General features: G+C 37.2%; 1 protein-coding gene across 2 annotated transcripts in view; it reads left to right on the forward strand.

The window, feature by feature from the left end:
* The window catches only part of COL25A1 (collagen type XXV alpha 1 chain), a 440,527-nt gene that overhangs the window by 351,991 nt on the left and 63,386 nt on the right, over positions 1–25,150 (forward strand). For both annotated transcript variants that reach the window (XM_055342488.1, XM_055342489.1), the window contains exons 13-15: positions 15,092–15,145; positions 17,404–17,430; positions 20,196–20,240. In XM_055342488.1, coding sequence (XP_055198463.1) covers positions 15,092–15,145; positions 17,404–17,430; positions 20,196–20,240 — 126 coding nt within the window. The remainder of the gene's footprint in view (positions 1–15,091; positions 15,146–17,403; positions 17,431–20,195; positions 20,241–25,150) is intronic.

Raw genomic sequence — 25,150 nt, forward strand, 5'->3', positions numbered from 1 at the left:
CCTCCTGAGCATCTTCTGTGAAATGTGGAAGGCAGCGTGGTATGGAGGAAAAGGTGTGAACTCTGTAGTCAGACAGAGAATGGGTCATCTCATCTGGGCAAGTTATATAATATTTCGGCAGCTCAGGTGTAAAATATAAATACAGACCTTGCAGTATTAACTAGATAATGTCTCTAAAGTGAACTTAATGCTATAGATTCTCAATATGTTACTAAGTGTCTGTAGTAATAGTATTCCACTGTAAGAGTTTTGGCAAATGAGCCCTGGGTTTACCCTCACGCAGGGAGCAGAAGGCAGTTGAATCATTATAGGAAGAATATGAATATGTAAAATTACACAGGAAAGTAAAATGTTCCTCTGTCCTCTGACTCTTTCCCCATTCACTTCAGTGCTGGCCTAGAATTGGGATGCTCTGTGCTCTTCTACCTCACGTGCAGCCTTTGAAAGAGCCTTTTCCTGTCTGGGCTTCAAGGAAGTTTCATTTGTGAAATGAGACCAGGGACTGTACTAATTTATTTCTAAGTTTCTAAGAGAAAAGTCACCAATGTCTTATTTTTTGATTCAACCAGCTTCTAGCATTCTCTGTTCCCAATTCTGAAAGCTGTTGTTTTCATGATTTGGATTTATTGCCAGCAGGCAAAGCAATTAGGGTAGATTTAATACTAAGTCTTACCTAAAAATCTGAAATGTTGTCCTCTTCTTCCCTAGCTAATTATATTGGACACAAAAATTTTGTAATTCTCAAGGATAGATCTTGTTAAATTCAATGTATAATTAACATTTTATGCTCCATTATTCATTATTACTCTCTGTCCTGTTTTTAAGGATTTATTTATTTATTCATGAGAGACACAAACAGAGAGAGAGAGAGGCAGAGACACAGGCAGAGGGAGAAACAGAGGGAGAAGCAGGCTACCTGCAGGGAGTCCGATCCTGGAACCCTGGGATCACGACCTGGGCCAAAGGCAGGTGCCCAACCACTGAGCCACCCAGGGGTCCCTATTACTCTCTGTCTCTCTTTTTCACAAACACACCCACATGTATACATGGAGAGATGTGTATCTGAATATTTGTCAATTAAACCCTGCTTCTCAGATATATTGGAAAAGTAGAAGCTTTTAAAAATAAGTTTGTAGTAGAATCATCTTTTAAGCTGAAGAATCCTTTGACAAAATTAGTTGCTATCTGTGATTTTTGTATATACATGTGTATCAGAACTTTAAAAATCTCAACTTTTATAAAACATTATTAGAACCCTATTATTTTTTTATTCTTTTACATTAAGTGGCACCTATAAAAACAAATCATCATAATGACACTTTACTTGAATAACAATCAATGCCCAGTACTATGCAAATACCACTGAAGAGGAGATCTGAGGACAGAGACAGGGTACATTAAAAATCTAATTGGTGCAGTTAACACCCTTGTCTGTGTGTTACTATGAAAATAATAATAAAGGTGGGGATCCCTGGGTGGCGCAGCGGTTTGGCGCCTGCCTTTGGCCCAGGGCGCGATCCTGGAGACCCGGGATCGGATCCCACGTCGGGCTCCCGGTACATGGAGCCTGCTTCTCCCTCTGCCTGTGTCTCCGCCTCTCTCTCTCTCTCTCTCACTGTGTGCCTATCATAAATAAATAAAAATTAAAAAAAATATATTAAAAAAAAAAGAAAATAATAATAAAGGTTTTCAGGATTAAAAATCAATTATTTGTCTAACAAGCTAGAATATTTCTGAGACCCCAGAGTCTTGGGATTGTTTTCAAAGCAGGTGATAAATATTAGAAGATCTTATTCATGTATTTTTCAAGTATTTTCTAGAATTTATTATTTTTAAAACTTCAAAATATAATATAAACAAAGAATGTAGTTAACGTCTCATCTATGACTCTATCCCAGATAGCTATGTGATTTTTAAGGAACATTAAATTTTAATTAATTTATAGTTATGGTATTTAGAGTTCCTTTTCATCTCTTATCCATGGGTCTTACAGTTTTTCACTGACATTAATCCTCACAGCATAGTTCTAATGGCATTTTTATTGTATGTGTATTTAGAGAGCAGATAAATTGAAGCTCTCAGGGTTCCAAAGGTCAAGCTATTTATTCAAGTCTATTCAGTAGGCTGTTCAATGAATGCAGTGTTTTTTATTCTTGATTCACTTACTGTAACAACTAAATACACTCTTTTCTTGGTTCTGTCATTAAGCAGTCTGAGTTAAATTCCTAAAGGATTTGAATCTGGTATAGTTCTGTTTGTTTTCTGATTGGTTAGCTTAAAATTTTCTTGTAGCAGAATTTATTAAGTGGTCCCATTACCCAATATAGTTGTGACTTTCTTTTTTTTAAAGATTTTTTAAAAAGATTTTATTTATTTTAGACAGAGAAAGAGAGAACGTGTAAGAGAGCACAAGCAGTGGAGAGGGAGAAAGAGGCTGCCCATTGAGCAGGGAGCCAAATGTGGTACTCGATCCCAGGACTCTGGGATTATAACCTGAACCAAAGACAGCTGCTTAACCAATTGACCCACCCAGGTACTCCTAGTTGTGACTTTCTGGTTTTAGACTTTAAGAAAAAATATCAAGAGTAAATGAAGTGATTGATTTCTGATCCAAGATTAATTAATAGTTCAGGGAAAGTATCTTACAGCAGTTCAATCATTTTGCAGGTTAAAGTTGAGACAAATTACTTTTATTAGTGTTTCTATCTTCTAAAGTTAGTAATTAATATACATTAGAATTCTCAGAACACATGATGTTTTTCTCTAGTCACTGTAAAAATAGGATGTGTTCTTTCTTCCAAAAGAAACACCATCTAATTGAATTTAAAAGAAAAGAAACACCATCATTTTCCTATTACAGAACATTTCTTATAGTCTAATCACTGTATCCTTAAGTGTGATTCATACATTCTCAGACATTTTCATATACACGCTTACTCTTTAAGAGACTTTTCACTCAGTTTTACTTGTTAAGTGAGACAAATAATATTTCTATTCTTTATGTAATTAATTTTAACTTCCCTTAGAGAGGCATCAAAAGTTAGTTATAAGAGGTAGTTTAGGGATACCTGGGTGGCTCAGCGGTTGAGTGTCTGCCTTTAGCCCAGGGCATGATCCTGAAGACCCGGGATCGAGTCCCACATCGGGCTCCCTGTATGGAGCCTGCTTCTCTCTCTACCTGTGTCTCTGCCTTTCTCTCTCTGTGTCTCTCATGAATAAATAAATACAATCTAAAAAAAGAGGTAGTTTAACGTTGGCTTGAAATAAATCAAGTATGGTAAAGCTTCTTTTTTAAACCACTTTCCCCCGACTTCATTTAGCCATGTTACTATAGAATTTGATAATAGCTATCATTCTATTCTACTAAAATATCAGGTGGCGGGAGAATAAAAAGTTGAGAGAAAAGGATTCTTGGGGGCAGGGATGTGAGAGAGGCAAGCTACTCACAGGCTGTCCAAAAACAAACAACAAAGCAAATGTAGTTGGATTATGATATCATCGAGTCCACTTATTTTATTTTTATTTTTTTTAAGTCCACTTATTCTAATTGAAAAGACACTATCTTTTATAGGAGGGATCACAAAAATATGATTTACTAGATCTGACTCAATTGCATATGTAATCTGGGAAAGCTTTCTTAAAGAAAACTTCCCATAAATGGGTCCACTGATTCACTTGATTTTTTTCAGTCATCTGTGCAGCCCTTACTACTAAGTGTCAGGCACCATCTGAGCACTGACGTTCAAGCTCTCTCAGTCCTCATGGAATTTCCAGCCTAATTGGGGATGGGGGCTTTAAATGAACAGTTAGGCTAAAAGCCCATTACATGACAATTCTGTTAAGAGCTATGGCAGAGAAGCACAGGGCAGCCTGGCCTGGTGGACAGAGCCCGGCAATGCTTCTCTAAATGGGTAGGTGACTTTAGGTGGGCCCTAACAGGTGAGCAGCATTTGGCAAGGAGAGAGAAACTACCCCTCTGGTGCAGTACCTTATAGATCAAATTACAGATGATCTTGGTTTTAGAATTTGGTTTCTGAAACACCATATTATCAACCATTATAGGACTTTTGTATTCATCATGCTCTACCTTCTCTCCAAGCTTAAGACCACTAAAATATTAAATCAGTGCAAGCCACAAAGCCTTTCTTGTATCATTAGCTCTGACCTCTAAATGATACTCTGGATTTTGAAACTTGTATTAAAAAGAAGACTGCAGGGGTGCCTGGGTGGGTCCTTTGGTTAAGTCTCTGGCTTCAGCTCAAATCATGATTCCAGGGTCCTGGGATGGAGCCCCATGTCAGGCTTCCTGCTGAGGGGGGAGCTTGCTTCTCCCTCTGCCTCTTCTGTTCCCCCTGCTTGTTCTCTCTCTGTCTCTGTCTCTGTCTCTTTCTCTCTCTCTGTCAAATAAATAAATGAAATCTTAAAAAAAATTTTTTTAATAAGTTTATAAGGGTACCTGGGTGGCTCAGTTGGTTAAGTATCCAACTCTTCATTTTGGCTCAGGTCATGATCTCAGGGTTCTGGAATGGTGTCCCACATCCAGCTCTATGCTCAGCATGGAGTCTGCTTGAGATTCTCTCTTTCTCTCTCTTTCTATCTCTCTCTCCCTTCTGCCGTCCCACTCATGCTTTCTCATAAATAAATAAATAAATAAATAAATAAATAAATAAATAAATAATAAGGCTTCAATGAAATAACTTATTGTGACAATACCAATGTATTAGAATCTACCTAATTCCATCCATTTGATACAAGGCCACGTTGCCAATCAGTTAATAACCATTTTCCAACTGCCAAACAGCTTCAGTGGAATTAATTTATGAGAAATTGAATTTCTTTCAGGATTCTCTGTTTTCTCTGCCCAATGCAGAGAACAGAAGAGTGCAGTATATAATAAATCCTAATTTGTATTCAGCATTTACTATCAGGTACTGTCTTTAGTGTTGTGTGCATATTAGCTTACTCATTCCTCACAGCAATCCTAGGAGGTGGGAACTAGCATCCCTACTTTGTTAATGAGCAAATGGGAGCACAGAAAGGATAAATCTTTTGCCCAGAGTTACCAAGGTGCTTGTGGTGGAGTTCAGCTTCAAAACCAGGCAATGTGTTCTCACTGCACATGACTCTGCTTCTACCATAAAGAACGAGGATCTTAAATTCAGAGTATCCCAGCTTTGCTCTTCAGTGTTTATATGACCTTGAGCAAGTTATTTACCTTCTCTAAGCCTTATCAACGGAGGATTAAAATAGTACCTCAAAGTTTAATCAGAAAAAGTAAAGAGATAGATGTAACTTCATTTAAGTATGTTAAATATTTTAAAATAAAACATTAAGTAAGATTAGACTATGTTCCTGTCTGTACTAGGGGCATTAATAACTCCATGACTCAGGGGATCCCTGGGTGGTTCAGCAGTTTAGTGCCGCCCTCAGCCCAGGGAGTGATCCTGGAGACCTGGGATCGAGTCCCACGTGGGGTTCCCTGCATGGAGCCTGCTTCTCCCTCTGCTTGTGTCTCTGCCTCTCTCTCTCTCTCTCTCTCTCTCTCTTTCTCCCTCTCTCTCTCTCTGTCTCTCCCTCCCTCTCTCTCTCTCTCTCTGTGTCTAATGAATAAATACATTAAATCTTAAAAAAAAAACCCTCCATGACTCAGAAGCCTCCTGGGTGTATAAGCAAACGTTAGTAAGAACTATTATTTCATTCTACTACTCTTCACTGATCTTTAGAATTTTTCCAGCTGGACATACCACTTAACATTTCTATTAGTAATTAGGCACATTCTCTTCCCAAGAGAAAAAAATAATTTATCATTCAAACATACATAGATTTATCAATAAGGACTATGCTTTAGGAAAGAAAAAATTAGCTGGGTTTTAAAACTTTAAATAATGGATATATTATTAAAGGCACATTATGTTGCCAGTCCTAGTATACTTAACAGAACCACTTTTAAAAATAAAGGTATTTATTGATCACGGAACTTGAAAGCTAATGCAGGCTTCAACTTTGCTTTGCTCTGGCAACTAAACCTCATCCCTAAGAATCCAGATTCTTTCATCTCTTCACCCTGTCTTTCTCCTTGCTGCCCTCATCCTAGCTCCTGCTCTTCCCATGGGAAGCCTAGGGCTTCCTTCTTTCATATCAACATGCAGAGAGTGAGTGAGTGTTTTCCCCCAAACATCCCACAAAACTTTGGAGTTCCTTTGTAAAAGGGAACAGAGAGGTCATGGGCTCCCCCTCCTCCCCTGGCTTGGAAAATGTCAGATTCTGATTAGCTACTGCCACTGCAATTTCTTTTCTAGCAACCCCAGTCACGTGGAAAGTTGAAAGAATCACTAATTGTCTAATTCAGAAGAGATACATGTAACACAAGGGAGCAGAACTGTGTTGTATTTGACTTATCCCAGTCCTTAAGAAAGTCTTTCACTTCACATAACCCACTTTATCCATTTTTATTATTTCTCCCTGAAACATAAGTCTTTGTTCTATATCTTTTTTTTCCCCCAGAAGCATACACATGGTGAACACACACACACACACACACACACACATAGAAAAGACAGTCTTCTGTGGCATCATGTTCTCTGGTTGGTTTTTGCTCATTTGGGCACCTTTCATAAGTTATTTAAAAAGGAAATACTGGATAATGTTTCCCTTAGACTCAGGCAAGCAGTACTTCTCATCTTGCTTCCTCTATCCTTCCTATGGTGTGACCCTCCCCACAGAGTGAGGAGTCCACAGGGCCAAGGAGGCATGCCCACTAAAAGCCCAGTTTTCCGGGCAGCCCAGTTGGCTCAGCGGTTTAGCGCCGCCTTCAGCCCAGGGTGTGATCCTGGAGACCCGGGATCGAGTCCTGCATCATCCGGCTCCCTGCGTGGAGCCTGCTTCTCCCTCTGCCTGTGTCTCTGCCTCTCTCTCTCTCTCTCTCTCTCTCTCTCTGTCTCTCATGAATAAATAAATAAATAAAATCTTTAAAAAACAACAACAACAAAAAAAAAAGCCCAGTTTTCCTACTTCTTGATTACATCCCAGGTACCCACAATTCAAGAATTCCTGCCTCAACTGTTCTGATTCTGCTTCTAGTGCCTGTATTGGCCTCTTCACCAGGTCCAAATTTCCACAAGCGACCACACAGCTGGTGTGTGCACCCCTAAACCTATGGGTGGCCTTGGCACTGCTATCAGTAGGGAGGCTTGCAAGCTGTAGTGTTCACACACACCCCCAAAGCCCTTCCTAGAGAAGAATAGGAATGAAGTTGGGAAGAGAAGAGAGGACAATTAGCACTGTGGGGTAGAATGTGGGGTCATCCACATGTACTTCTACCCAAACCTCCAAATCTCAGGGGTGTGCTCAGGCACATAATTTTCATTTATGTAAATTTCACCCAAATTAATGCAACTTAGCTATTTTCTGTGACTACTAAATTCTTAGCTATCTTTTTGCATTTGAATTTCTTTATTCAGATTATATTTTGTACATTTCTGTCCATGTTTAGTACAAAAACTAAAATAGTCTTAACCAGCGGACTTATTTCTGAAATAGTCCATGCCATAATATTATTGATACTACTACCATGTTTACTTATTTTACATTCTTAGACATTTGTACTTTTTTTTTAAGATTTTATTTATTTATTCATGAGAAACACAGAGAGAGAGAAAGGCAGAGACACAGGCTGAAGAAGCAGGCTCCATGCAGGGAGGCGGACATGGGACTCGATCCTGAGTGTCCAGATCGCACCCCAGGCTGCAGGCGGTGCTAAACCGCTGCGCCACCGGGGCTGCCCACTTTTGTACTTTTTTTAAAAAGCACGATGAAGGTTTGGTTACTAGGTTCAGTTTAGTTACAACCTTAATCAGTTTAAGACCCATTTCAGTAAATTATCTGAAATAGAATGTTTTTATTAGGCTCCTGCCTGAAAGCCCTGCCGGTTTTCTACTCATTAGTATTCGTATTACTAATGTGGACAGAGAGATTCTAATTTTAGGGAGGGGTTTTGCCGATTAGATCAGCAAAACAGAGCCCTCTACAGGGTGCCAGATTCTCCAACATATAACCAAACTCAGTCACCCAGGTTTTCTGGTTTCTCTTTTGCCAAGTTACAAAGCCTCTTCTGCCTATTGGCAAGAAGGAAAAGACTTGGAGACTGGGCATGCAAGCAGCAGCCTTTTAGAAACTACTAAATCGCATTACATAAGAGAGTGAAGCTGAATGCCTAGGGTGGTCTAGGAGGGAGAGGAGGAAGAAGAAAGGCAAGATGAAAGCCAGCAAGATGAGGAAAGCTGCCTATTCTGTGATGTGACATTTTCCCAGGTACACCAGATATTCAATCCTGAGCTCACAAGAGACCCTGGGAGAGTGGAGTTCTGGAGGCAGTTGGTGAGGGGAACTGACTGACCCATCTGAATTGGTGTGGGGCAAAACCAAGATGAACCCCAGCAGAGGAGTCCAGGGTAGCTGGTCTCGATTCCCTTCATCTGTGAAATTGGGCCTTGAGCCAAGTCTAATCAGGTGTCTGAAGAATAAGGAATCACCAGGCAACATCCTGAGTCTAAAAGCAGCAACAAATAGTAATGATATTAATATTATGTTGGGAATTTGAGTTCAATAAAATTTTCTAAGTACCTATTTAAAGCAATAATAAAACCTAATCTTAATCCTTGAGGGAGGGGTGGGAGAGGGGGAAGCAAGCATTTAATCTACTTGCACACACTTCATAGAGAAGCTGAGTCCCACAGAAGCTTAAGCAATTTGCTCTATGTCACAAGACCAGAGGTGGAAAACCTGAGATTAGGCCAGAGGTTTCCTGAAGTCACTTTCCTCTTTCATGCTCAAATTTAACAGATAACAAACATAATAAAAATGAATAAGGGTTTTTTTTAGATACAAGTTGCTCAAATAGAAAGAACACAAGATGAGGAATGGGAAGACCTGGGCTCTGATCTTACATCTGCTCTTTGCAGGTATTTGCCTCTGGAAAAAATACTCTCTGAATGTGCTTTTTCATCTTTTAAGAATGACTCACTTGATTCCCTCCAACTAAAATATTTCGCTGTTTTGTGAGTGCTTCTGCTTGGGGTGGGGCAGATGTTAGGGTGAGTTCATGAAGCTCTGCAAGGGTCTTGGGGGAACTTCAGAAGACACAATAATTCTTAACCAGCATGGCCTCAGCTTCTGGTGGTACAGGAAGGAGCCGATGAAAGAATATATTGGAAATACATAGAAGGCGCAGTCTCTGTACCCACAGAGAACTGTGGCAGCCTTCAGTGCTTTAGGCATCCACCCTTCCCCTGGGAGAGTCCTGGGGTGCTTAAGGGCATGAACTCCTTGGAAGCCATGACAGTTCTCATTCAAGTCATCCTGCCCTTCGGGAGACTCCTCCCCGCCACGCACCCTGCTGGTCTTGTACCCCGAGCTGTTCCTCTGTCCTGCAGTTCAAATGTTTCAGACTGACCTACCTGAGTTGTAGGTGTCACTGCTAGATTAACATGTCTCCCATCTTTTTCCTGGGTCCCCTTCTCTTTTCTCACCAGTGGCTGCCTTGTTGTAGCTGAGACAAAGAGGCATCTCTTGCAACCATGCTTATAGATATTCTAGTTTCCCAGAAGAAAAGTCTTGCTTACATTTACATTTCCATGTGGGCTTTATGTATATGCGTTTTACATTTCCATGTGGGCTTTATGTATATGCGTCTCCTGTATTCATTCATTTTTCCAAAATATATGTACTTAACAATTATTATATGTAAGGTACAGTTTCCAGACGATGTGGAAAGAGGAGTGAACAAAGTAGACAAAGTTCATATTCTAGGGTGATGAGAGGGTAGAGGTGGGTCATCAAATAATATACAGGATGCCCAAACTTGAATTTTAGATAAATAACCCATAATTTCTAATATGACTATGTCCAATTCAATCTTTGGGATATATAAAAAATATTTAGGATATATGTAACTTAGAAATTGTGTTGTTTATCTGAAATTAAAATTTAAGTGGATGTGCTATACTTTTAGTTCTAAAATCTGGCATTCCTAGTAGGGGAGACAGTTTTGAAATAAAAAAAATATGCCTTATGTGGTAACTAGTGCAATAAAGAAAATTCAGTAAGGTAGTGAGCACAGGAAGTGGTGGTGGGGTATCCAGGCAACCCCTGTAGTAAGGTAAGGGGACATTTGAGCTAAGGCTGAAGGCCATGAGAGGTGTGCAAAAAGACAAGTGATTTTTTTCCAAAACATTAATAGCTCTTAAAGGTTGGGGCTAGGACTTTTATTTTATTGTGTCATAAAATGCTGCATTTCTATACATTTCAAAATACGTAGGTCATTTTGTACCTCCTACCTTCGCCCAACCCAGTGCTCATATTCATTTGCCATTAGACAACCAGAGTAGAAAATCAGTAAACTAAAGTAAGCTAGAGAGAATAAATGAATGGAGAGCAAAAACCCATTTTCTTGACTCTTCCCCAGAGTTGGATCTAGAACTCCCTCTTGGGTGCCTTGCTGCTTTCAAATAATCTTCCTCTACCGATGTTATTTATCCAATTGCTGCCAATGCCTCTGTGGCCCCAAAGCATTATAAAAGGACACCCACCACCCCCATCATGTCTTCCTGGAGAAGGGGACTAAAGGCCAGTCCTGCTCAGCCTTCAAGCCACTGAGATTCCTCTGTGCACTGTCACTGCACTGTCACTGTCAGGAAAAAAGCACACTCAATGTTTCAGATGGCAGTGACCATTCGTCTTTATTTTATTACGTGGACACACCAACACCCCCTACTCCAGAGGTAGAAGAACAACCTTAAGACCAATGCCATGTTCACAGCATAGAGAATATAGTCAGTGATGTTATAATAACATTGTATGCTAGGTACACTCATGGTGAGCATACCATAACTTATAGAGAAGCTGCATCTGAATCACTAAGCTGTACATCTGAAACTCATGTGACATTGTATGTCAATTATACTCAAATAAAATATTAAAAAATAAATTAAAATATAAAATTAAATTAAAAAAATAAATAAACCTAAGGAAGAGTTGAAAATTCCAGAAAAAAAAATTAAAAAAACTGATATCATGTTCTGCTCAGTATTAGTCTTCCCATCCACTGCTGGTCCACGTTCCTTGTAGTTATTTTCCTCTTCTGTGTGGATGAGTTCTTTCTGAGATGCAGTACTTAAAAGAAACAAAATCTGATTTGACAAGTGAACGTAAAACTATATTATGCTGAAAATTTTAAGCTACAACTCCTTGTAAATTCCCATCGCCAGAATAGAAAACAATTGCCCTCAGGCAGCAATATTACCATTAAATGACCTATTTCCTGTTAGCACTCAGTTTCATAAGACAACTACATTCCTTCCTATCTTTCAGTATTCTTTCAAGTTGCCCCTGATTAGCATACCTGAGATAATTGTAAAAGTCCTGAGCGCTGTCTTACATTAGAGTTCTAAAGAGCATTTGGTTTGAGAAAGAGAGAAGGGAAGGAAGAAAGAAAGAAACAAAGTAGCAAGCTGGCTTTCCTAAAGGTCAGTACAACTTATTTAAATACACACATCGTCATATTTGAGTAATACACAGGGAATACTTTAGAATTTAAAGTATAAGAGAGAGAACCCTATCATCTACCTGTAAAGATGTTAGCTGCTGTTTTTTCATCATTACTATCTTTGGAATATCCTTCAGTACTTGGGAAATGCATTCGGAAATAGATGAACAGTTTCTCTAACAAATAGGAGACTCTCTACACACACATGAAACCTAATTGTCATTTTTTTTGTCTCTGCTTTTCTGATTTTTCTGCATATGTATATTTTTACTACATTATGTAGCAATGTCATTGTAACTTTATTTGAAGGGGACTCATAATATTTTATGCTCATATACCGGAAAATATTAATACACTATATGACACATGGTTTATTCTTCTTTAACACTCCTTTTGATTCATGTTTCTTTATTTAATGAAGTGCAAGAAAACTTCGCTCAAAAAAAAAAAATCCTGTGACCTCAATTAGATGTCCTCTTAAGTTATTTTTATATGTATTGTTTTTTCTGGCTCAAAACTCAGCTCTTTGGGCACAGGTATCTCTCATGCCTATTTTATCTTTATATCCCATGAAACACTCAGCCCAGAGTACAATAGCTAGAAAATTCTCACTAAATCTTAGTTGAATAAATTAATGTCTTCCAGAATACCATAGCTCAGACTTGGCGCTCAGAGTTCTCCAGCTCTTCATCCTTAACATTCCTTTCCCACAACCTGGCGAACTAGGTTGGAAAGTAGCAGAATGCTCCATGGCCTCCTAATATAAACTTGAATATATTCTTCTTGACATAACTTATTAGAAAGGTAAAATGCTCTGAGTCACTTTGTCACTTTTCCTTCTTTTTCTCTTCCCTTGCTTCATTCAGAAAAAAGCTTTATTCATTTTAAAATTAAAATTAAAATTTCAAAATTTTAACTTTAAAATTTTGTGAGATACTTATTGAAATTATAAACATGTGAAAAAAACAACCTTACAAGTGATAAATGTAAAATTGGGCAACAGTAAACTCTTATTTGTGTTTATTAAAATTGCCCCCCAAGTAATTAAAATTGTGATATCCAATGTTGATGAAGTTGTGAAAACGTAACACAGATGGGGGCCGATTGAAGCAGATAAAACTCAGATTCCTTTGGAAAGCAATTTCGAAATATTTACAAAGGTGGGTGTTTTCGTTTATCTTTAATAGCAAAAATTGGCAACAATCAAGTATTCTGTTTGGGACAGAGTAAACATATGATCACACCTGACTTTGTTAGAAGATAATCAAACCATTTACAAGGCAATCATGAATACCATGTGAAAACAACTATGTAGGATCAAAAAATAAAAAATCAGAGTGTCAAACTATGTAATAAGCTTACAATTGCTTGAAACACGTAAGCATAAATAAGAAAGACTAGACGGAAACAGAACAAAATAATTATAAGGGTGATAGAACCATAGGTGCATTTTTTTGTTTCCTACTATGTTAAAAGATTATTTTAACAATATATAAACATTTTAAAAAGGGATCAAGTTTTAGTCTCTCAGTGTTCATATATTAAGGAGGATGTTAACCAGATACCTAAGCAATGTCTCTTTTCCTTGCTGCAGAATCACGACATGTACTTTGTTCAGTTCCAGGGGCTTAACCATTTTTTTATTATTATTCTGGCTACCATGGTTATTCTTTGAAAGTCTAAACAAAGTTTGTATTGTTTCCTGGCAGCATCTCTTATTTGCATTAAACCATGAGTTATGATATTAGTGCATCCTGTTGTGGATTCTTTGAAGAGAGCAGACTTGATAGCTCTTCTTCTGTTGCAGAGTAAATGATAGTCCTCTTTCAGGGCATTTTCTATTTCCAAGTTGTTACTCTTTGTGATGTACAAATGGCTGGTCAAAATTTTCCTATAATGGCCATTGCTCTTCTCTCAGCATTTTTGCCATTTATCCAAGGAAAGTGCAAGAGTTACAATTATAGTGTAACTTTATATACAAAGCAGAATTTCTTCCAGAAAGTTAAGACTTTAGCAATTATAATAAACCAGTATAGTAGTAAAATATTATTTTGCTCTTCTAGAAAGATAACGTAAGCTTCATATTCTTCGTTTATCTTGGAGGCATACCTAAATCACCTTTATATAAGTTGTATTTAATTCAGGTTTCTATACATTCTGAAAGGTCATTTATAAATGAGAAGTATAAACCAAATGACAATGAGAATACAAATACTCCCATGAATTCTCTCCCAGTTTTTAGATGCTTTCATTCATTCAGGAATGTATCTACTGTGAAGAGCACAACCTCTTAAGCTAGATCATGAGAGTTGAAATCTTGGCTAGAGTTGTGTGAATCTAGAAAAGTTACTTAAACCTCTCTGTGCCACAGTTTCTTCATCTGTTAAATAGAGATAAAAGATACATCATAGAAATTTGTGAGAATTAAATGAATTGATGAATGTAAAATTCCTGGGACCTTAAATATGGTACTATTATTAATGTACATGTTTTCGAAGGTGAGAGCACAAATATTAAAATGGCGCAGTCTCTGCCCTGTAGGTGACTTAGAAAACACACTTAAAAATCAACTAAGTTTGCTGTGAACCTAAAAGTGCTCTAAAAATAGTCTTTTTTTTTTTTAATCAATTAAAGAGCAACTTTACTACCCTCAGTGAAAAGAAGAAAGCTGTCCCATCATTGGTGCACACTGTAAATGACTTTGGGAATGTTTTTAAATGAAAATGAAATTCTGGTTGATATGACTCTGAGTCACATGGAAGCATTGAGAGCCAGATTATCTCACCTTTGCTTCTGGGAACTTCATGACTTCTCCTCTTTGGAAAATAATTGCTAGTTCAGAGCCTAGGAAAACTGTTATACAACCTCGTCTTTCTGAGATGGGAAACTTTTCTGACCTAGTAACATCATCTTTCTCCCAAAAGCCTATCACTCCATAGGACAATAAGAGCCACAGTTCTGAATGTTTTATTCTAATTATTTTTTACCATGAAATTGAGAAGCCAAAGCCATGTTTATTTTTGACTTTTGTGTCAAATGTGTCTAATTTTGTAGGTATTCAAAGATGTGTGTGTTCTTTAAGCTTTAGATTTGGAAATACTTGTTAGATTAAGTCTCATAAATATAATGATTTAGTCTTTATTTTCCTGAGCTAATGAACCACTTAAAAGTTCTCCATCAAGAGAGCTTATATTTTCAGATGTCTTTAATTCATTCCACAAATATTTACTTATTGCCTACAAGGTACCCAATACCATGCTAGATACTCATTTCTGTCGGTAAGTTGCTTCAGCTTTCTTAATGGAGAAAATATTGAACAAAGGAAATTAACCCTATGTTATCCTTGGTCCTTAGCACATAGAATTTTGGACCAAATGAACTCATTTGTATTTATACTAGTAGGCACTTATTTTTCTACTTCTATTTTTTTTATTTTTTTTTTATTTTTCTACTTCTAGAGCATTATTGGATAGTTATATCCTCTAATGATATATATATATCTTATGGATTTTGTCTATTTTATTTAATAGTATCTATTTTTTTCATGAGGGTGAGCCCGGGTTGCCTGGAACAGTAGGACAAAACGGAATACCAGGGCCAAAGGTTAGTACAAATGAAACCAAGCAGAATCATTTGAGATTTGAGTTTTCATGAAATTATAACCTATAACTTTTTTTTAGGTCCCACTGGTTTTACTTGGATGGAATATTTGTCAGTAGTATAATATGCAACAGTATAAAAGTGTGACTAATGACCAAATTATATTTGTGACTCTCATTTGCAGAAAAACAAATAAATATGATCAAAATCTTTATTCTGGGATACTTCAATAACATGAGAAAAAGCCCATATTTCAAATAAGACTATTGTCATTTTGTCACTTAGTGAGTGTATCAAAATGTAGGCCATATCCACACTGCCTAAAATGTTCATAATATTTATAAGACTTACTAAAGATGATTCTCACAATGCCACTGTGGCCTTTCTTCAATATTTGATCACCTCCAACACTTACGTAACATAACTGGTTAATTAAATGAAGAGCAGAGTAAAGATGTGGCATGTTTTGATTTTTAAGATTTTACTTTATTTTTATTATTCATTCATTTTATTTTTTTAAAGGCTTTATTCATTCATGAAAGACACAGAGACATAGAGGGAGAAGCCTGCTCCCTGCAGGGACCCTAGTGCGGCAGTGGATCCCAGAACTCTGGGATCACACCCTGAGCTGAAGACAGACACTCACCCATCAACCTTGAGCCACCCAAGCGTCCCTAAGATTTTTATTTTCTTAAAGTAATCTCTGCACCCAATATGGGGCTCAAACTCACAACCCCTAGATGAAGAGTCATATACTCTACCAACTGGGGTACCAGGCACCCCAAGATGTAACGTGTTTAAAATTTAAAAATGGATATAGTCTGAATTACTAAATAGGGAAAAAATGTAATGAGGATTTGGGGGCATTGCAAATTTTCTTTGTTTTTTGAAGAACAAATGAATCTGTTAAATATAAAAAGATTGGTGACAGTTTAAACTGTTTAAACCAGACAGACAAATCCCAAATCCTTTGATGAGTGAACATCCCTTGAAGTACATAGCTAATGTCTAATCCTGTCAGCTGTGCTAGTGTGTATCTGTACCCACAGATGCCTGTCAGCTGATTTTACAGATCACATTGCTATTGACAGGCGCCTAGGACAGACCTAAAATTTATAGACCTGTCCTTTGTCCTGCAGGAGAGGAAAGAAAATATTCCTTCTGGGACTACAGCCATTCTCCTGTCTTTTCCCCTCTTTTGCTCCATGCTAAAAAGCCAAATGATAAGAGTTAATGGCTAAGGCATGTTCTCAGTGCTATTCTGTTGCCTAGCAACCATCAGGATGGATATTGAGCACTGAAAGGTGGCCAGAAATTCAGAAAGCCAAAGGGTGAGACAGAGTCCCAGCAAATGAAGACTCTTGCCTCCAAACTGACTTCGAGTGGTTTTTAATTTAAAAAAACACAATAATCATCTTAAACCATTTTTTTAAGCAGCCTGATCTCATGGCAACACTTACTAATGCTTTTCATAAGAGGAATATTATCGTAATGTGTATGATTTACTTTAGAATTTTCCCGCTCCATCACCTGTGCCTTCCTGGGTAAAGTGAAAATAAGAATTCTCTGCAAAGCACAATTTTGCATTTTAGTTTTCATACTGTCCAGGTCAGCATTTTGAATAAAGACATTCTCCTAAATTCACTTCAACTCTGCCCCATTCTAGTCTCTTTCCTAAAGGTACCAATGCCTCTTGGAATATACCTGATTGAGAACATGCTGGTTACCAGGAGGTTAAAGAGAGTTCATGACACTGTGAAGGGGTCCAAGTTCAGGACCAGGTTTTTGATCATGTTTAAAGAAGACAGATTGGGGGACTTAAGCAGACTCCAGACCCCTGAAATAATCTATACACAGGAGGCTGCTTTGAATAAAAGACCATGAAAGGACGTGCTAGCCCACTTTACTGGTTCTGAGTTTGGGAAGAATAAAAACTTGAAAACTAAGAAGCCACTCAAGACATTGAATTGCTACCACATTGTTTTAATGCTCCCAAAGCTGATTTCCGGCTGATAATCTGAAATATCTTTCTTTAGTCCCTTAAAAGTAAAGAATTATTACATTTGATATTCATATCCAGGCCCAATTCTTCAGAAAATTCATCTCACCATTTGTTTTCAATATAGCAATTCTAATATTGCCAAAATAGAAAGGGTCACACATAATTGACTTAGTATGTTCAATATCTGATTTTGTTAGGTGTTGTTTAATTTGGTGTTTTATAATTTAATGTGCCACTCAATCTTTGTCCTTTTGCTCAGGGAGAACCTGGAGATCAAGGTGAAAAGGTAAGTAAGAGTGATTCTGCCTATAATTATCTTTTTTATCCCCCTAAAGAGATATCAAACAGAACTGTATATAAGTATGGTTGACTAGATAGTAATAAATATTGATCCATAGATATAGATATAACAACCACTGTTCTTTTTTTTTTAATTTTTATTTATTTATGATAGTCACAGAGAGAGAGAGAGAGAAAGAGAGAGGCAGAGACACAGGCAGAGGGAGAAGCAGGCTCCATGCACCGGGAGCCTGACATGGGATTTGATCCCGGGTCTCCAGGATCACGCCCTGGGCCAAAGGCAGGCGCCAAACCGCTGCGCCACCCAGGGATCCCAACAACCACTGTTCTTGTCAAACTGTTAATTATAAAAGGAGAGAATTGTGTAATTCTTGTGTATGGACAGAGATTTGACAAATTGAATCTAAATTTTAAAAAATTAAAAATACAAAAAAAAATTTAAATAAGGAAATGGAGGGAAAGGGAACAAATTGAAGCATTCTTGTCAAGTTTCTAAATGGCTTTCAAAAATCCTTAGACCTGCAGAACTTCTGTTTTGCCTACTTGGTAATGCCACATGCCAATGCTTTTCTAAGTGCCCACATCACTCTCTACTGCTTCTAAGGTCACTAAGTTAAAGGTAGACAGATGTTTACCTGCAACAAATACACTGGAAATTGCCCCACAAATAATTCCATTCAAAAAGCAAAAAGAGAAACAAAAGGAGGAGGGGAGTGCCATATGTTACATTTCTCACAGACGTCCTTCCTGAGTACTTTTGGGGCGTCCTGATTATTTTTAGGCTCTCTGTGCATATCGTGGTGCTAATTTTCCTGGTTCTCATGCGATTTACATTAATAACTCTCGAGAAATGTGCTGCCTGCGTAGGAAGCTGCCAAGATACTACTTCATGCTCTTTATAAGTTATCTTCCTAACAAATTAATGTTATCACTTCTAATCCAAAAATTAGATCTAAAGATCCAGCAAATTTCTTGAATGTAACTGTACACTGTAAAACAAAAATTAAAAAGACATTTATTTAAATGTCACATGTATTTAAATGACGAACACGGCCCCATCAAACCCTTCATTTTGTAACCGCTCTCAGCCAGTCTTTTTAACAAGGAAGTTTGTTCTGTTTTGTTTTTTAATAAAGGATTTCCAAGCAATCTTTTAAAAAGTATGCTAATAGGCTGCCTGTCAAAGTTCCCTCATAACAGATTATCAGTACATTTATTTGGTATCCAACCAGTTCATTGTAATTAACTTGAAATTAATTAGTCATAAGATCATTCTTTTGTATAGAAATTAAGGAGGGAAAAGGATCAGTGCCAGCACCGTTCTAGGGATTCATCAGATAGAGCAGCTCAGGCTCCCTGGCTGCTGTGGAGTATCCGTCACCATAGACAAATGTCTATGAGCAGGTTAGCTTCATAGTTATTTGAAATAAGAAAATGGAGAGAAAAAAGTAAAAGTCTCTCTCCCCCACATCCCTTCCCTCTTCCAGGGAAACGATCATGAGTACTTTATCTCTTATTTATAGGAAATTTTTAAATGATGGAAAAGTGACCTCTTAGGAAGCTAAACAGAAGGGCATTCCAGCTTATGGAATCTATGAACAATAATGCATTGTTCTTGCTAACGGCTATCATTAACAGCTTATGGTGCATCAGTTGTTTTACACACAGCGTATTGTTTATTTCTTGTAACCCCATAAAGCATTCTTGCCCTTACGTTACACATGCAAAACGTGATGTAGGGAGGATTTCATTTGCCCAGTAGGTGCTGGAGCTGGGCTCAGTCTCTCTGGCGCCAAAGTCCATGATGTTTCCACTATGACATGCTGTAAAGACTTAAAGAATTCAGCATTGAAGGAATCAAAGCATGGATAATGAGCGAATGACTTTTTTTTTCTAACGCATTGCTTTGTGGTAGAAAGGAGATGTCAGTGAGGGAATAAGCACAGGAAATCTCAAAAATAACCAAGAAAGCATGAACTCTCCAATTTCCTTTACTCTAATTTAAAAAGAGAGTTTTCAAATAAAATATAAAGCATTCATTTCACAAAAGCAAAACACATAGGTGCAGATAAATTAATCTTCTGTCCACAGTTTTGAGGGCTGTGTCATGCACTGTGAAACCCTGGAGATTTGAATTGAGCTGAACTCAGACAGAGTAGAATTTGCACAGAGAGAAGGGAAAACGGCGGGCGAAGCCCAGGTGTCAGGAATGGCAGGAGGTGATAAGGCATGTGGCATGTAGAGAGAATGGTTAGGAAAAAGGCTTTCTTGAGTAGAAAAGAGATAGAGTTAAGGAGGCTTTAAGTGCCAGAATGAGCTATTAGAAGTCAGAGAAAGTATTGCTTTCTGTTGATATCATAGAATAGTTTATTTTTTAAAAAAAGTTGTATTTATTTATTCATAGAGACACAGAGAGAGAGAGGCAGAGACACAGGCAGAAGGAGAAGCGAGCTCCATGCAGGGAGCCCAACGCGGGACCCGATCCCGGGTCTCCAGGACCACTCCCCGGCCTGCAGGAGCCACTGGAGCTGCCCTATCACAGACTAGTTTAAAACTGTTCACCTATGTTCCCTGTAATAAATTTTAGACTAGTTGATATCAGGCAGCGGCTCAAGTGAAAATATGTTAGCTCTGCAGAACATTTGCAACAGATTTTAATATATAGTATACAGGAAAGCAAACTTAAAATAATGAAAGCTACTATATGTAATGTCACCAATATATTTTACTGTATCACTTTTCCCCCCTTAGGGAGATCCTGGAGAGAACGGTCCCAAAGGTGACATAGGCGAAAAGGTACAGTGCTATGAAATATGAAAGATGTGTATGAGCAAGAAATGTTATTTCATGCAAGTGAAAATGGAAGATTTTGAGAGAGGTGAGTGGTAGTAGTTTAATATGATAAGATCAGACATAATTCTACAAGTTTAGAAAACATTTGAATATCTAGCTTATATAGGTGACCATTCCACAAGCTCCAAGCTACAAAATTAAATATTTTAAAAGTAAAATGGTATATCACAAATTCTAGAAAATGTGTAGCTAGGATTGCAGTAATATGGCTTTCAAGAAATAAAACCATTTATTCATATAGAGTCCCTTCATACTCAGAGATATAAAAATAGTTTCTAAAGTGATTCCTTTTGTTCCAGTTTGGGGAGACAAGTCACAGGATTGAGATGAAATTTAAAAGTTTGAAAGTAAATGTCATGTAATTAGAGCCTCTAATGCAATCTTGGAAAATTTGCCTTAACTTGAAATCTACTAAATCCAGATATTTTGTCAGCCTTTACATTGTCCCCCCCCACACCCCCAACCTTTTAAAGCATTGTTAGTATTTATATTACAGTGGTCTTGTGGCTTATCTTTCTACATCTTCTCATCACCCACTCCCCGTCTATCATTATAGCTTTTGTTTGGATTCATACTTCACAGACATCTCTGGCATAAGAAGGGTATTTCACTTCACTTGTGCTGTAAAGAATTAAGAAAAATTTTAGGAAAATGAAAACAGAATAGTTGGATTTTCATTAAAATCAAGCTAAGTAATTGAGTAATAAAAAAAGATTTATTCATTTAAGCTTAGAGTTGAGGATAAAAATATTTCACTTTGAAATTATTACAGTACAGATGGATAATGGTTAGTCATAAAAGCATCCCCATAAAATAAAGAGAAATTTATCTTTCTCATTCTTATAAATATTAATATAAATATGGCATGGATGGTCGGAATGAATTAATGTCACCAAGTAGCAGTTGTGTTTGTATTCGAGGAGCAGTCTGGAAATTAGAGTGGACCCTCTGTCTCTTGTAGACCAGGGTTTCCCATCCTCGCATTATTGACATATTGAGCCAGATAATTCTTTGTTGAGGGGGCTCTTGGATGTTTAATATTCCTGGCCTGTGCCTATTAGATTCTAGTAGTTGTGATAACCAAACCTATCTCTAGACATTGCCAGGTGGCCCCTGGAGGACAAAATCACTTCTAGTTGAAAACCATTGCTATAGACCCATTTTACATACTTGTCAAATTTAATTAACATGCTGCAATCAAATATGGCAATCAAATCAAATATGCAATCAAATATGAATATTCTTAATATTTAGTAAGAACAACGATACACCTCAATCACTCTCAAAGTCAGAATTTTAAACCCCAGATGTATAAACCTGGATATTATATTTAACTTTCTTGATTATACTTAAAACCAGAAGTCAGCAAAGTTCCTGTAAAGGGCCAGAAAATAAATATTTTAGGTTTTCTGGGCCTTGTGGTCTCTCTATGACAACTCTTCAACTCTGTTCTTGTAGTGTGAAAGCAACCGTAAACAACATGTACACACACTAGTATGGCTATGTTCCAATAAAACTTTATTTCTGGACATTGAAATTTTAATTTCATGTAATTTTCATGTGTCATATTGTTCTTTTGATTTTTTTTAACCATGTAAAAATATAAAAACCATTCTTAGCACATGGGCCACACAAAAACAGGTGCTAGCTGGAGTTGGTCCGAAGGCCTTAGTTGACAGTCTCTGCTCAAAGAAAGGAAATCTTCTAAACAGAGAGCCATTTTTTCAAGTGAAAAAAGTTTATGTCAAGTCTGAACTATACCTGTGTGGATTTCTGTAGACAATTTTATGCTTTAGAAGATGGATTTTTAAAGTTTCATGTTTGGAATGTAGGCCAATAATTGTTTCTTTAATCACACATTTTTTTTAAATTCAATTTTCCAGTAGTAAAGCAACATTTTTCTTTGAAAAGGCCAAGTCTGCCTCAAAGGAATACTGTTCTTATTTTTTATATTAATGCAAATCATTTACCATACTGACTCACACATAGTAAACTCTCAATAAATGTCAGCTTTCTTACCACATGGAAATTGAAATCCACTAGATTGGTTGTTTTCTTTTTTATCAAAAATTTTTATTAGTCAACTGAAATTAAGTACAAGAAATGCTTCAGTTAAAACGGAAATCATTTCTATAAACCATCAATGAGCCTAAACAGGGGATTGTAAATAGGAATCTGTAACATATAATATGTAATCTGACCTGTAGCATTCATCCTGAGAATGCTGTAATTGGAATATAATTTTTGTTGTGTTTTTTTAAACATTTCCTGCTTCTGTCATATAATTTGTTTCCAGTATGTTGGAAATACTCTTCTCATGGCCTTTGGTTTCAGTATGTGAAACTCATTCATCATTTACCAAGTTTGAGATGTAAAATCAAAATATGCTTTTTTTTTCTGCCATTGATGTAGTAAATTACATCATTGACTGATTCACTTTAATAGGATTTTTTTTTTCCTTTTGATCCAACTCAGTGCCTTTGGATGGTAAAACAATCTAAACCTTTCCAGACTGGTCATCTGGAAATGCTGTGGAACTGTAAAAACCACTAGGCTGTGTTTCGTTCGTGGCCAGCAACTGCAGTATTCTCTAGGCTTGAGAGTCACACTCCAAAGAATGATTTCAGTCATGTGTGGAGTTACTAGGCAAACGTTAGGTTCTGCTCTTTGGAGCATTAATCCCACCGACAAATGTAGAAATGCATTTGTTATCTCTTTCAGCCAACTTGAAAGTAGGTGTGTGTGCAGCAAGCTGAATGGCTTGATCATGCCACTGTATTATTCACAATTCATTGTATGTTGATTCAGAAGCTTCACCTTCCCTGTCTTGGAATGACCTGTCTGTGCCTTCACTTTGATTTGCATCCTCTCGTCTTTTCTGGAAGCCACACCCATACTTGGAGCTACCATCAAATTGTCTCTTCTTAAAATCACATGTGAAATCCTATCTCCAGGGGCTTCCCCACCCCCAGCAAGGGGCCTTCTCTAACTTGGCACATGTGGTCACCTCAGGTTATTATACTGTGTCTGTCCACTCCTGCCTCTACCTTCTATTCTTCAGTTCCCTGGGACCTCAAGTTATAAGTCATTTCCCTCCCTGGGGCAGCCTTTCAGTCACCTCCAGGTTGGTTAGGTTACTTACTCTCTGCTCCCACAGCACTCTTTAAAATCCCTTTCATAATCATCATCAGGGTTTATTGTAATTTCTTGTCTAATCGGACATCTAGATCATTGGGAAAGAAAAAACAAATAAACAAAAAACTATATGATGTCAAACTATTCCCAGCACCAATCCAGGTTCCTGGCACATAGTTGTAAGATAGTAAATATTTATTGAATAGACAACCTTTTAAAAAAAATCTGTTTTCCTTACGACTGTTTTTCATTTTCATAGAATGGTAGAACTTTGTCCTGTGACATGCATTTATTTTTCTTTCTTTTTTATAAAGATTTTATTTATTTATGAGAGACATACAGAGAGGCAGAGACACAGGCCAAAGGAGAAGTAGGCTCCCTGCAAGGAGCCCGATGTGGGACTTGATCCCTGATCCTGGGATCAGGCCCTACGCCAAAAGCAGAAGCTCAACCACTGAGCCACCTAGGCATGTCTATACAGGGACACAAGGTTTCCCAAACATGAGAATTTCTTCCTAGCCCAGATTTTTCTTTAAATAATGGAAAGAAAGAAAATATTTTTCATGCTTTCAATCAGTAATATTTTTGTGTATATATATATATCGGCAGGTGACTATGATGAGCACAGATCAAGGGTGGAGATTGTAACTGCCTTGCTCCCTGTTCTTACCCAGTACCTGGTATCCCTGCAAACAGACCATGCTGGCACTTCGTCAGTGCTCAAACATTTATTGAATGAATTAATGAATTAATGAATGATAGAAATGTCACCATGTTCACTTCATTTATCCACCTAGACTTTATTAACACATATGTAAATACATACTAACTATTGTGTTTGAAAATAATCGTGACCAAAAACGGAAACTCTCTGTATTTGAGTGATCAAAAGTCAAATTCATTTATCTCAAGTGTCTTCTCCAAGTATTTGTGTCTCATCCTGCGGGAACTTGTTTCTAGACCAGCTGACTTATGAAGCTAAGAGTATACTTAAGACATAGTTGGGTTTTTCCTACTTTAATCCTGTATTCACTTTCACTTTTGGAGGAATGAGGATTATAAACACTGGCTGTTTTATTTCCACTACTTGAAGCACTATCCTTTAAAATGTTTAACTTATGACAGTCTTTCAGCAGTTGTCTTGCTACTTAAAAGTTATAAAAATTCTTTGAGATTTCACAGTCTAAGTTTTTAAAAAGAGAATTAAAATATCACTCATAGTCCTTCCAAATGAAACTGCTCCAATTTCCACAAATAAATCAGTCTTTCAGGAAACTGTCCTTTACTCTCCATCCAATTTCTATGAGAACTAAGTCTTGTCCTTATTCTCATTGGTAGGTTACCCAGCCACTTTCCATTAGGACACTAAAAATAAAAGGTTTTAAACTGCCATTAATACAAGCAACTTCCTTTTATTTACAAGTTTATTGCAACCTTTATGCCCTGTTGTCAAAATGAAATAAACCAATAATTCTTATTCTAATAAAAAGTACATGGCAATGGAGTTTAGGGAGTCCAAAATTCACTTATTCTCTAGTTGCTTCAATTTCCTTATCTATTAAGTGAAAACAGTAATATCTACCCTATCTCATCAGAGATTTATGGGGTATAAATGAGATGAGAGAAGGGACTTAGCAAAGTCAAAACTGCTTTTAGGAATATTAAGGTCTTATTGTGCAAAATATTGCAAACCTGATTCGTTGGTGTTGATGGCTTTC

The sequence above is a fragment of the Nyctereutes procyonoides genome, unplaced genomic scaffold (genome assembly GCF_905146905.1).
Source record: "Nyctereutes procyonoides isolate TBG_1078 unplaced genomic scaffold, NYPRO_anot_genome, whole genome shotgun sequence".
Classification (NCBI taxonomy): domain Eukaryota; kingdom Metazoa; phylum Chordata; class Mammalia; order Carnivora; family Canidae; genus Nyctereutes; species Nyctereutes procyonoides.